Source organism: Panthera tigris, chromosome E3 (assembly GCF_018350195.1).
Source record: "Panthera tigris isolate Pti1 chromosome E3, P.tigris_Pti1_mat1.1, whole genome shotgun sequence".
In the NCBI taxonomy this organism is placed as follows: domain Eukaryota; kingdom Metazoa; phylum Chordata; class Mammalia; order Carnivora; family Felidae; genus Panthera; species Panthera tigris.
Window position 1 is genome coordinate 5,184,377 of NC_056675.1, and position 14,622 is coordinate 5,198,998.

The 14,622-nt window shown below is 43.1% G+C and overlaps 1 protein-coding gene across 8 annotated transcripts in view; it reads right to left on the bottom strand.

The window, feature by feature from the left end:
* USP42 (ubiquitin specific peptidase 42) overlaps positions 1-14,622 on the bottom strand; it is a 77,761-nt gene that overhangs the window by 34,409 nt on the left and 28,730 nt on the right. For 6 of the 8 annotated variants that reach the window (XM_042971915.1, XM_042971914.1, XM_042971920.1 and 3 more), the window contains 2 exons: positions 9,704-9,953; positions 6,931-7,131 (listed from right to left, as the gene is read on the bottom strand). In XM_042971915.1, the coding sequence (XP_042827849.1) occupies positions 6,931-7,131; positions 9,704-9,944 (442 nt within the window). In that variant the 5' untranslated portion in view covers positions 9,945-9,953. Of the gene's footprint in view, positions 1-6,930; positions 7,132-9,703; positions 9,954-11,249; positions 13,523-14,309; positions 14,460-14,622 lie in introns of those variants that run through there. The other 2 variants (XM_042971913.1, XM_042971917.1) reach the window with 2 other exon arrangements.

Below are 14,622 nucleotides of genomic sequence, written 5' to 3' on the forward strand. Positions count from 1 at the left end.
TGGCAAAAACGCAGACAAACTACTGGAGCGTCTGGGCGGCCCAGTCGGTTTAAGGGTCAGAGTCTTGATTTTGGCTCAGGTCATGATCTCACGGTTCAGGAGATCAAGCTTTGTGCCAGGCTCTGTGCTGACAGCACGAAAACTGCTTGGGATTCTCTCTCTCCCGTTCTCTCTCAAAATAAATAAATTTAGGGGCGCCTGGGTGGCTCAGTCGGTTAAGCGTCCGACTTCGGCTCAGGTCACGATCTCGCGGTCCGTGAGTTCGAGCCCCGCGTCGGGCTCTGTGCTGACTGCTCAGAGCCTGGAGCCTGTTTCAGTTTCTGTCTCCCTCTCTCTCTGACCCTCCCCCGTTCATGCTCTGTCTCTCTCTGTCTCAAAAATAAATAAACGTGAAAAAAAAAATTAAAAAATAAATAATAAATTTAAATAAACAAACTTATTTTTTCTTTTAAATGCAGAGAAACTGGAAGTCTCACCCATTGCTGGTAGGACTGTAAAAATGGTCAGCCACTCTGAAAAACTGGCAGTTTCTTATAAAATCAAACACGCATCTACCATATGAGTGAGTGAGTGCAGTCCTCGGCATTTACTCCAGAGAAACAGACATGTTCACACGCATGTTGTATGCTCTCATGCTTACAGCAGCTCTATTCATAATATCCCCAAACCGGACATAAGCCAGATGTCCTTTTATGGATGAGTGGTTAAAACAAGCCATGGTATGTCCACACCATAGACTACTACTCAACAATAAAATAAATACAATTCTAAAAACCCACACATGTTATTAATACAACCTAAATGAATCTTCAGAGAATTATGCTGACTGAAAAGCCAATCCCAAAATGTTATATACTGCATAACTCAATATGTATATATATGACATTCTTGAAATGACAAAATCATAGAAATGAAAAATAGTTTAGTGGCTTCCAGGGGTTAAAGGAGGAGGTCGGGGCACAAGGAAAGTGGGCTTGGCTACAAAAGGGGAATAGGACAGATTCTGTAATGATGGAAATGTTCTGTATCTTGACTGTATCGACGTCAATATCCTGGTTGAGATCCTGAAATAATAGTATTACTACTGGGTAAACTGGGAAAGGTACATGAGATGTCTTTGTGTTATTTCTCACAACTGCATGCGAATCTACAATAAGGTTAGCTTTAAAAAGGCAAAATAATGACATTTCAGACTGAGAATGAAACCAATTACAGCAAAAAGCATAGTTCATCACTAGCAAGCAAAGTTAGGGAAGTCCTTTGGTCCTAAGGAAAAATACCAGATGGGAATCTACATCTACGTAAAGGAACAGAAGCAGTGGATATGGTAACTGAATAGGTAAGTATAGAAGATTTCTAAACAAACCTTAACTATTTAAAGCAAAACCTTTATAATTTATTTAAGGCAAAAATAACACAATATGTTGTCTGATTACAAGGCAGGTAGAACTAAAATGAACGACAACAAGAGCACAAATGCCAGGAGTGGGGGGATGAAAAGTGCATCGTCACAAAGCCCTTACCACACACAAGCGAAACATCAGTTGAAGGTAAACTGTGATCGTTTAAAGATGCACGCCAAACCCTAAAGCAACCACTAAAAGTAGAAAACAAAGTTACAGAAAACATGCCAATAAAAGAGATTAAATATCATATCATAAATAAATACCATAAAATTACTTATTCCGGGGCGCCTGGGTGGCTTAGTCAGTTAAGCGTCCGACTTCAGCTCAGGGCATGATCTCGTGGCTCATGAGTTCCAGCCCCGCATCAGGCTCTGTGCTGACAGCTCAGAGCCTGGAGCCTACTTCAGATTCTGTGTTGCCCTCTCCCTCTGCCCCTCCTCTGTTCCCTCTCTCTCTCTCGGTCTCAAAAATATGTAAAACATTAAAAAGAATTTTTTAAAAATCATAAAATTACTCATTCCAAAAGAAGGCAGAAAAAGATGAAAAAGAGGACAAGGAATAAATAGAACTAATAGAAAACAAAGGACAAGATGGTAAAATAAACCCACCTGTATTAATAATCTCATTAAATACCAATGGCTTATACCCCAAAATAAAACATGGAGACTGTAAGAAAAAAATTACCTGATAGGTTATTTATACAAGAAATCCACTTTAAGTATAAACACAAGTAGGTTAAATGTAAAAACATGGAAAAAGATGTACCATGCAAACATCAATCATAAAAAAACTGGAGAGGCTCTATTTACATCAAACTAGATTTCAGAACAAAGCATATTATTTGGGATAAAGAGGGTAATTTCGTAAATTATAAATAAGTCGCTTCACCAAGAGGTCATAATAATCTTAGGTGAGTGACAGAACTCCAAAGAGCTCCATAAGGCAAAATTAATAAAACAGGGAAAAAAACCAAATTCACAAATGTATTTCATTTCAATAGACCTCTCTCAAAATGTGATAGCATGAGTAGAAAAGCAGTAAGGACATAGAAGACAGCTTCAACAACATTATCAAATAACTGACCATAATCAGCATTTATAGAAACAAGACAACACAGACACTACACATCCTTATTAAGTAAATAATAATTATTAAGTGATGTGGGACAGTCACCAAGCTAGACCACGCTCTGGCGCATAAAACAAATCTCAAGTTTAAAAGGATTCAAACAATAAAAAGTATACTCTGACCACAACAGAATTAAATTAGCTATCAGTAACAGGACAATTTCTGGAAAATCCTCAAACATTTGGCAACTCAACAACACACCTCTAAATAACCACGAGGGCAATTAGAAAGTATGTTGACTGGAGTAAATGTGAACACTTGAAATACTGAAATGTCTGGGATACAACTAAAGCAGTACTTAAAGGGAAATTTATAGCACTCAAAAGACTGGAAAAGATCTCAAATTAAATGACCTAAGCTTCCCCTTTAAGAAACTAGAATTGAGCGCATTAATTCCAGAGTGGGCAAGAGGAAAGGAATAATAAAAATAGTAATGAACATCAATGATACAGAAAACAAAATAACAATGAAACCAAGAGCTGGTTTTCTGAGAAGATCAATAATAAGATGACTAAAACTCTAGTCAGATTGATCAGGAAAAAAGGAGGGGAGTCATGAACGTCAGGAATAAGAGAAAGAAGATCACTATAGATCCTAAAAAAATTAAAAAAGGATAACAGAACATCATGAACAAGTTTATGCCGACACATTCAACAAGACAAATTCCTTGAGAGACACAAACTAATCAAAGCTCCCTGATGAAAAAAAAAGATAACCTGAAGAGGCCTCTATCTATTAAAGACCTTAAATATGTAGTTAAAAACCTACCCGTGAGAAAACTCCAAGGCCCAAACATGTAAGAAATAACCCCAATTCTACACAAATTCTTCTAGGAAACAGAAGAAAATAATCCCAACATATTTCGTAATGCCACCATTACCCTGATGCCAAAGTCAGACAAAAGCATAAGGAACTACAGATTAATATTCATCATGAACACAAAAGTTAAAAAATCCAATGATACATGGAAATCATAAGACACCATGACCAAGTTGGGCTCATCTCAGGAATGCAAATTTGGCTTAACATTCAAGTACAACACTCAGCCTCAGCATGATAAGACTCTACAGCTAACAGCATACGTAAAAGCCAAAGACTAAAATAAAACGCCTTCCCCCTAAAGTGAAGCAGGAGACATCTACGTCCACCACATCCATTCAACACTGTAAAGGAGGTGCTGGCCAGGGCACCACAGCAAGAAACAGCAAGCAGACTGGACATGAAGAAATAAAATTGTCCTTATTCATAGATCACATGATCGTCTCTACATAAAATCTCAAGAAACCTTTCAAACACACACACACACACACACACACACACACACAGTTACTAGAATTAATAAATTTACCACAGTCGCAAGACCTAAGATCAATCTCCAAAAGTCACTTGCAGTTTTATATTCTAGGAACAATCAGAAATCGAAATTCAAAAAATATTACCATTTATAACAGCTTCCAAAAATACGCAATACTTAGGGACAAATCTGACAAGGAATGTGCACATTGTACTTGTACACGGAGAACTAAGCACCACTGCTAAAACACTAAAGAAAAGCTAAGTAAATGGAGCATATACCTTGTTCGGGGGCAGAAAACAACGCTGTATAGATGTCAGTTCACCCCAAGTTAATTCACAGATTCAACACAACACCAATCAAAATCCCAGGAAGCTCTTTTGTAGAAATTGACCAATTGAGTCCAAAATACATTTGGAAATGCCAGAGACCAAAAAATGGCTAAAACAACTTTGAAAAAGGGGAACAAAGTTGGAAGACTTACCTGATTTCAAAACCATTAAATATCTAGCAATCCAGACACTGTTGTGGTGTTGAGATAGAACAGTGGATCAGTGTAACAGAACAGAGTCCAGAAATAGATCCGTATGAATATGGTCAATTGATTTTTCACAAAGAAGCGAAGACGATTCAGTGAAGACAGAACTGTCTCTTGAACAAAGAGTGCAGGAACAACGGGATATCCATACTGAAAACCAGGACCTTCAATCCATTCTCCACACCACAAACAGAAATTAACTCAAAATGGATCACTGACCAGTATAAAAGCTCAAACTATCAAATTTGTAAAAGAATACAGAGAAAACCTTTGTGACCACTGGTGAGGCAAAGACTTAATAGAACACTTAAAACACGACTGATGAAAAGAAAAAGCAGTGATGTGGAATTCTTCAAAAGACAGTGTGAAGAGAACATTCTCCCCCCCACTGCAAGACAGTCTTTGCAAACTACATATCTGATAAAGGACTTGTACACAGAACATATAAAAAGCTCTCAAAACCCAACAACAAGAAAACCACCCAATTTTAAATCAAGCAAAAGCTTCAGCCAAAAAAGTATATAGGTGGCAATTAGCTGTATGGAAAGATGTTCAACGTCATTAGTGAAGTGCAAATTAAGATCACGGTAAGGTAGTACTTGCTATACCTATTAGAGCGGCTGATGTTGGAAAGAATGACCGTGCCAAATATTAGGCGACATACGGGACAAACTTTCATTCACTGCTAGTGGAAATGTAAGATGCCATGATCCCTGTGTGAAACAGACTGGAAGTTTATGTCCAGGTTAAGTACATACATACCATAGGACCAAGCCATTCCACTCCTACATATTTACCCAAGAGAAATGAAAACATCTCTTTCCAAAGACCTGTTTATACACGTTCACCACAGCTTAATTTGTGACAGTGCCAAATAAGAACCAACCCAAACGCCCGTCAACAGGTGGAGAGACAAAATGTGGCACATCCATACGATGAAATACTACTCAACAGTCAATACTGTTGATACATGTGACAACATGGAATAATGTTGAAATGACCGTACTAACTGAAGGAAGCCAGGCAACGTGTGAATATATGCCTACATAATTCCACTACATGACACTCTAAAAAATACAAACCAATCTATAGTAGACAGAGAGCATATCAGTGGCTGCCTGGGCTGGAGGGGATGCGGGGCAGGAAGGGGTGGAAGGGAGTGATTTCAAAGGAGTGCTGGGAAACTTTAGGGGGTGATGAATACATTCATTATCTTAATTGTGGTGATAGTTTCATGGGAGTATGCAAACGTCAGAAGGCATCAAACATATATTTTAAATATGTGCAGTTTATATCAATTACACCTCAATAAAGCCAAATAAAGGTAAATATACCTAAATACATATATAACTACGTATAATAAACAAATGTACCTGAATTACATACGTAATTATGCCTTGATATACCTAAACAAAGGAAAAACAGAAAGAAAGAGGAAACTACCAATAGCATAAAAGACAGGCACCCAATTCTGGACACCCGGAGCTTCTGAATTTTTGTGTTGGTCCTGTCTCTCACTGTCCAAGTGCCAGGGCTGGGTTTTCATCCACACCCTACTTTCATTAAGTGCAAAAGTGATGGGAAAGCTGTCTGTGGGGAACGAATTATGAACTCAGAAGGGAGAAAATGAGGGCAAACAAAACGTTCGTTCTGTAACTTAAAACCCCTTGGCATACCAAATACCTCTGGGCAGTGAGATTCTAGGTGATTTTCCTTTGGTTTATTTAAAATTTTCTGTACTTTCCAAATTCTTTACAAGCATTATTTTGCTCTTTGGGGGGAAAACAGTTTTAAAAGAACCAGTTTAAATTCTCAATTAAAGAACCATTCGAAAAGAAACCAAAGGCGTTCTCACCCTGATAATTAATGAACAGCACCTGAACACACACAAATCTCAGTATTAATGTAGATCAAAGAACAGGGAGGTTTCGCTTAAAAGGGATGAAGGATGTTTACAATATATTTACAAGGTCAAACCTCAAAAACTGGCTATGTCCTAACTTCTGAATTCCACTAGTCAACCACTGAGCTGGTTGTCACCTATTAAAGACAGATTTTAACTGATTTCCTGCCCTTCAGGTTGAAAGCTGAACTCACATACCAAAGGGAAAGTCCTGTATGGATTTCCAAGAGGCTGGGGGCCGTAACAGGAGGTTCCTCTCCACGAAGGCTTATAAGCCTGTAACTGAATCAAGCCTTACAATACAGGATGGAAACCGGGAGAGGCAGCATTTCTGAACTCTGCTTGTCCCGAGCTGTCGGTGGCAGACATTTATGTCACATTTTTTAGCAAGTGTAGAAAGCCAGCAGGGGGTTCAGAAATGCCAGATGCTGATAAAATATGTTTCTTTTTAAACAACTTCACAGGTCAAATTAGGTGCAAAACGCTTTTGAAGCAACCTGAGTACAGTTCTTAAGAGTCCTCCTCAATGGTTTCTAAGAGAACCAATTTCCTAGTGATCGTAGAATTCTTGGCTTAAGTCTTCACTTTCCCTGCACAGGAAAAACGGAAGTAGGCTAGCACGCCACAACATTACACAAGTAACATGACCCAGAACACTTACATGTCTTGGAGTGCTCATGTGATAGCATGTAATTGGCAAGAGGCGGCGTGTAAGTCAAACACTGCAATGCTGCATTGGCAAAACAGGTGTTGCCCAAATTCTGGAGCCCGGCTCCAACTCTGTGAGTTTGTTGCCACTTAAGACAAATTTTCTCAGATGGGAAAAGAACTTTTTGTGGAGGAGCAATGCCATCACCTAGGGCTAGAAAAACAAACAAGAAATATTTAAAAACAAAGCTTTACATGCTTCTCAAGCTAAATAAACAGCAACACATCAAACGGAATCTGATCAGGATTAGGTCACTACGAGCTAACCAGAAATACAGGGAAGAAAGGGACGTTTTAAAAGACAGATCTTAGAGGGGCGCCTGGGTGGCTCAATCTGGTAAGCATTCGACTCTTGATGTTGAGTCAGGTCATGATCTCTCGGTTCGTGAGATCGAGCCCCGTGTGGTGCTTGTGCTGACAGCACAGAGCCTGCCTGGGACTCACTCACTCTCTCTCTCTCTCTCTCTCTCTCTCTCTCTCTCTCTCCCTCCGCCCCTCCTGCACACACACGTGTGCTTTCTCTGTAAGAAATAAACATTTAAAAAATAAGTAAGTGAAAGATCCCTGAATGTGGGAAATCTAAATAATTTGCTTTCTTCAATAAGTAAACTGCAAGGACAAAATGGGATGTTAAAAAAAAAACTTAAAGACACTTGCCAAATGCAAAGTATAGACCTTGTCCGTTGATTTCAACAAGCCAGCTGTTACAAAAAAAGTATATGGCAATCAGAGAAATTTTAATGTTGACGGGATTTTTAATATAAAGATGGTTTATTTTTTTTTTTTATTTAATGTTTATTTTTGAGAGAGAGAGTGCAGAGGGGTAGAAACAGAGGGAGGGAGGGAGGGAGGGGGAGAGAGAGAGAGAGAGAGAGAGAGAGACAGACAGACAGACAGACACAGACACACACACAGAATCCGAAGCAGGCTCCAGGCTCTGAGCTGTCAGCACAGAGCCCCAGGCGGGGCTCGAACCACACGAACCATGAGATCATGACCTGAGCCAAAGTCAGACACTTAACCCACTGAGCCACCCAGGCACCCTGATGTTTTAATTTTTAGGAAATAATTATTTATGTATAACACTAAAATATGAATAGATAAAATATGAAGTCTTGGGCTTGCTTTATAATGCTGGCAAGGGGAGTAAATGGGGGAGGGTATAACTGGCTATGAATTGATAAATGTCAAAACTGACTGATCACTACACGAGAGCCCACTATAATTACTTTTACATCTACTTAAAAGTTTGCCACCACTATACATACAAAATGCAAAGTCCACTCTCTGTAACATTTGCTGCGGATGCTTCTACTCAGTGCCACCACCACCATCACCGCCCTCTTCACCAGCAATGCGCTTACAGAGCCCTTAGCAGCTGTCAAACAGTCTCGATTCTAAGACCTGGTAGTGACGTCATCCCCATCTGACCAGGAAGGAAACATGGTCTGAACTTAGGCTGCTGGGCATCACTACTGACATTCACAAGTACACTGTACGTGGTCTAAAAGGTTTTCGTTTTTCTATTTTCAAGGCTTATAATAAACAGATTACTAATGATAACCACGTTAAAAGAACTTAGGTGAAGCTCAAAAAACAACTTATTCAGGAAAGTTCCCCATCATCCATGCGAAGACTACTTTTTCTGAAGTTGGCCATGTTCTTGGTGCCGCCAGATGCTGAAATGCCTTAATGGAGGATTCTCCATTTTAAAAGAGAAATTAATGAGTGTGAGTGCGCACAGGTAGGCTTCAGCTCAGTGGAAATGGAAAGCAAAAAAAAGGAAAAAAGAAAGGAGTCCCCAGAGAGTGGGGGAAGAGCTCCCAAAAGGGCATGGCAGGGTGATGGGAGGTAAGGCCTGAGGAGGAGAAAGGAGCCCCAGCAAGTAACGGGAAGCTGGAGTCAGTGAAAAGAAGTTCTGTGGGAAAGTCTTGCTGGTGAAGGTCTCTAAACTCTATGTGTAACATTCAATTACACTGTTTATTTTGTGATATAAATTTTCCTCCCACCCAAACACCTTCAGCAAATCACCTCACAATATCACATTTACTATGAGGGTGCAAAACAGCATTAAGAGCCACATTATTCTAAGCCAAATGACTATCTGAGCAGGAACGAATCTACTTTCTTTGTATTTCAAAGCTCCAAATTCACAAGTCTCAGAAGGACCCACTAAAGCGTCAATGTCTCATTTAACCCGGTGAGTTTTAACAAATGTAACATTTACATTATCTCCTCTCTTTCAAAGAGCTTTATCACCACAGATGATTTTAACTGGCAAAAAACCCCCACAAACCAAAAAACCAAAACCAAACAAACAAACACCCCAAGGTTGGGTAGAGCCATTTGACAAAATGCAACCATTTTAAGAAATACCTTTGAAATTTTAAAACACAGACATCTACTTAGGGAACTATGGTTAACTGACAAGTTAACCAAAGGCTTGCCCACCCCAAATCTCACCCAAGATGAAGTTTATCCTTCAAAAAATAAGTAACAAGAGAAACTACAAATATTTTAATAATTAAACATAATCTGCGCTATTACGATACCTAGCGAATCAGGAGCAAACAGCACAGGAAAAGGACGCCTGCCAAATAATGTAACTGGTGGCACTCAGGTGGCAGTCTATCTTGGCAAAAGGAACCCCTCTCTGAAACTACCGACCAACGGACAGCATTTATCCAAGAGCTTCTTGGAGTGTTCCTGTCTCCAAAAAGTAGTACCTTGATCCTTTTGTGGTGACGGCTTTGATTTATCAGGTACAGATGAACTGGAATAAACTACAGCACCAGGTACTGGTCCTAGAGAAAGCGTGTGATTTGAGACATCATTTAACGAAGACACGGCCCCCCAGCTGGCAGAACCTGCATCCATGTCTCCAGGTGAGGCCGCCTCCGAGCTGCCAGGCTGATTCTGATAGGCTGGTGGGTCTGAGGATTCAGAAGCTTTGTCAACTATGGTCATTGTTCAACTCTGCAAAAGACGAAACGCATACAGTTGTTTCATAAAGTGAGAAGAGGAATCTACTTTATTGTGAGATCTTAGAAAATTATCCTAGCCACACTTAATTACCGTCAAACAAGTCACCGTAATATAAAGGCAGCAGTATTTTTTAGGTCTGAAATCACTTCCTTGGGACAGTTAGCACTGCGCTCATCTAAACATGTCGGCATTTTTTAATTATAAGCCCTTCAATGAAATATTTGATTAGATCTTGTCATTCTATTCCAAGACCTCTAAAAGTCTCACGTTTCTGTTTATAATCAGGTACCTCAATTTCCAATTCTGTATGTTTACCAAGAACCTACATATTTTTTTCCTCCCTACTGCTTAAAACTAGCATGTGAAATGTGCCAATCCATTTGACTCAATTTTAATTTCATACAGAATTCATCAGGGAAAAATCTCAACTCCATGAAGAGAAAAATCTAGCTTTAATTTTGAGCTTAAAGTCCAAAATGACTTGTTTGAAACACATTTAAAAAAAAAAAAAAAGCAAGTCTCACGGCATCTGGGTGGCTCAGTGAGTTAAGCATCTGACTCTAGATTTTGGCTCAGCTCATGATCTCTCGGTTCGTGAGATTGAGCCCCGCATGGGGTTCTGTGCTGACCGCGCAGAGCGTGCTTGGGATTCGGTCTTCCTCTCTCTCTGCCCCTCCCTTGCTCGCTCATTCTCTCTCTCAAAATAAATAAACTTAAAAGAAAAAAAGCACGTCTCACATTTGAAAATTTTTTCTGAGTAGGCTCATTTACACGACTTTTTTTAAGTGAAGCCCATATCATAAAACATTACTGACATCAAACTTGAACACAAATACTTATTATAAAAGTAATTATGTTTTCTCTCTGGATCTTATTTCTCAATCCTGGGGCTACTGCTAATTAAGCATTTTCTATGTGCTGGACACTGTGTTGTTAATCATGAACACACGTTAACTTAAACTTCATAATGGACCTGACCTGTGAGAGACTGCACAGACTCCACGGGGTCTATAAAACGGAGCGACTCTGACCCAAACTAGTCAGTCCCTGGGACAAGGCACCTGGCCCAACATCCCCCGCTAGGGCTCCCTCCAGCTCTATGGACCTAGTCAACGGAGTACAGGAATGTAAACTGCCCAGGGAAACCCAATCTCGTGTGCCACTCCTCCGTAAGTACCCTTTCTCCCTGGCCTGGCCCGGCGCCCCCCCACCCAGCATCTTAACACCCAGACCTGTCGCTGCCTGACCCGGGAACCTCTCCACACGCTCCCCACCTTCCATTCTCACCTGCTCTCTCTGGGCTCTCCCTCGCAGTTCTTCCTCGCCTAACTCCCCTCCATCCTTCCACCTCCGGCGGGTTAACACTTCCACTTTTCAGTTTAGAATCCATCTCCTCTGGGACGCCTTCCTTGACGACACCCGTCCCCCAAGGCCGGGTCAGAAGCCCTCCCGCAGGCCCCCACGGCAGCCTGGTGCGGATTCTACGGTAGCACTTCCGCCCCGACTTACTCCACGGCGGCTCCACCCGTTGCTCCCCATCATGCTTGCATTTCTATCCCCTGACCTGGCACCCAGAACGCTTTCCACACATGTGCCCAACAAACGAATGAATCCCGAGGATAGGAAGGAACCGGCGTTTGCATTTAGCACCGGCCTGTGCTCAGTGACTTGCATACGCTATCTCATTCACATACTGTATCTCGTTTCTACTCTGAAGCAGGAATAGCCTTTAAAACGTGTTTTTAAAAATATTCAATACAGTCAAGTTAAAGGGTGATAAACGTCCACATGTGTGCCACCTCAACAAATGCTGTGGTGCACAGTCTGCTCACAAGAAGGTTTAAAGAAAAGCCTCAATTCTATTGTAATTTAAAATTACGGCATAATTATAGCCCCCCGCCCCGAAAGCACAACCTTGAGAAATTTGGGGGATCTTATATAGAAATAAAAAAGTAGACGTTAGATTAGATCTTAATAAAATCAGAAATGAATTGTAAGTCAATCTAAGATACAGGATCTTCATTCAGGAAGAAAGCTTGAGCTGTGTTATCCAAATAAAGTCTACTCCATGGAACACAGTGAAGGCAAGAGTAAGAAAACAAAAGAGAGGAAGAGGAGGAGCAAAAAGAAGAAAGCCAAAACAGAGTACTGAGGAAAGGTTAATTCAGCCTTATTTACAATAACATTTAATAGCAAAAACCTCGGTCTTCCCAGGATAAACATCCCTTCAGGACAATCATTAACAAATGACCAAATAAAGCCATTTTAGTTGCTCTGATTGCCATGGGGGAGGGGGGGTGTCTTAAATGAAAATAATTAAGGAAAGCCTACTACTCAATCATCAATAACCATTTACCATTATAATTTGGGGAAAACAAACCCAAACTATCCATTTGTCTTCATTTGTATACTCAGCCAATGATTACTTATTCTAAAACCATCAAGTATCAAACTCAATTATGTCTGCTACAGAGATAACCCTTCTAGAAGCCAAGCAATACTGTATACAACCTAAGACTCATAAGATTCATACGGTTACGTGTTCTTTACTCTCAGTACAACTTCTAAGAGTTACTGTTATATCAGGACTTTTAAGCAACTACTTCAAAGAAAAGTTAAAATTTCTCTCAGCATCTTGTGATGATATACAAAAAGTTACAAAACCATGTGTGAAATAAGTACACGAATCAAGGTTGGATGTGCCCGAGGAATGAGACAACAAATCGGCTTTACAAATGTTTCCTTTGCTTTAACTACAATCTTTTATTCAAAAGTTTTTAAATGCTCAGTCCCTTAAATGATATTTCTATCAAATACCAGAATGCATTATTCTTTCTCGTTTTAAAAATAAGCATATGGCTGTTTTAAACCTTGTAGCACTCCACATAAAGATAACAATATCAATATATGTTAAAAAAAAAAAAAAGGAAAGAAACTGATACACTCTGCTTCTTCATAAACAATGTAACCCACGTTCTTGTAACATTTCTACTTAAGAGGAAAACACACAAGCTTTAAAAAGATAACAGCCTTGATTTCAATTACTTTTCAGTAAATTAAACGACTAGCCTTAAACCCTTACAAACCACTGTGGACTTGATTCAGTGATAAGAAAAGAAAGCGAAACTGACCTTAAATAAAAAACAAATCAGTAAAACTGATTATTCCTATCTCCTATGCACTTTGAATAAGTGATAGTCAAAAGAGTAAAATTATAGGTTCAAAATTTACGACTCAAAAATCCGGAGACTCCACGAAAATGCACGAGAACCTGTAATACTGCTGTTACCTTGAAAAAGAGGTGTTAACGAAACAGTTTCTCGACCAGCTTTACTGTTACCTGAGTGTATCCACTTTAAATAACCAACATGTTTCCCCATTAAACAAGTAAACCCTGAGGCCTCCCCGAACAGAAAAGAGCTATTCAACAAAAGTGATGTCTACTGCATTCATTATAACAAGGTGAAAGTCCTAGATTGTAAAACTTCGGTCCCGTCAAATTTTCATCTCAAACATCTGAAACTGATCACCCTCTCCCGCGACCCCCTCCAGGTAACCTGGCTCTTCTTGCCCCGAAAATAAAGAACAGGACCGAGGCGCACACGCTTTTGGGGACGCGCCGCCGGGGCCGGCCGGCCCCTCCTCTCCGCCCCCCCCCCCCCCGCCTCCCCCGAGGGTGCCCGCTCCGCCCCGGCGGCCGGCGTGGGGAACTCGGACACTCGGTGGCGGAGCCAGGTGGACGGCCCCGCGAGGGGCGACCGGCGTGCCGCGAAGGGGCGCCGGGGTGGGAAAGTTTGTCTGTCTCTGGGGGGTGGAGTGGGGGTGGGGAGGCGAGCCCGGGGCTCCGAGGGCCGCTCGGGGGCGGGAGGTGGCAGCCACGCGGGGGGCGGCGGGCGGGCCGGGGACGCCGGGCTCCGCGGCCGGCGGCCGGCACACGCCCACCGCGGGCGGACCCGTGCGGGCCAGGCCGCCCCGGAGCCGCCCGCCCGGCCCGGCCCACGGGCCGAGGGGGCGGGCTGGGGCCGGGTGGGGGCGGGAGGGCAGTGTCCATAGCAACCAGGGGGGTCTGGCCTCCCCGCGCAGCCCGGCTCTCCCGGCGCCCGACCGCCCCGGCCGCCGCCCCCTCCCCAGCGGCCTGGCCGGGCCGGCACAAGCGGCGCTGCCACCGGCGCCGCGGGGTCCCGGGCGGCCCGCGGCTGCGGAGGGGGCGGCGGGCGAGGGGCCGCGCCAGTCCCCGGCGGGCCGCGCCGGCTCAGGGGCGGCCGGGCCAGCTGCGGCCGAGGCGAGCGGGGCGCCCGGCGGGCCCCACGCCGGCCAGCGGCGGGCGGGAAGGAGGCGGGAGCTTACCTGACCCGGCTCGGCGCTCGCTCCATCCCCCTCGGCCGCCGCCGCCGCCGCCGCCGCACACAGCCCAGCCGCCCGGCGGGGGACAATGACGTGCCTCCATCCGGGCACCGCCGCCGCCGCCTCCGGGTCAGCGCCGCGCCCGCAGCGCCCCGCCGGGCCGCCAGGGGGCGCGCCAGGGCCGCGCCCGCACGCGCCGCCGCCCAGGGGCCGTCGCACAAGAGGCGCGGCGCGCAGCTAACGGGCCGGGCAAGCGCGGGAGGGGCCGTCGTCAAAGCGCCGCGGGCGCAGGCTGGCGCGCGCGTCACTGGAGCGC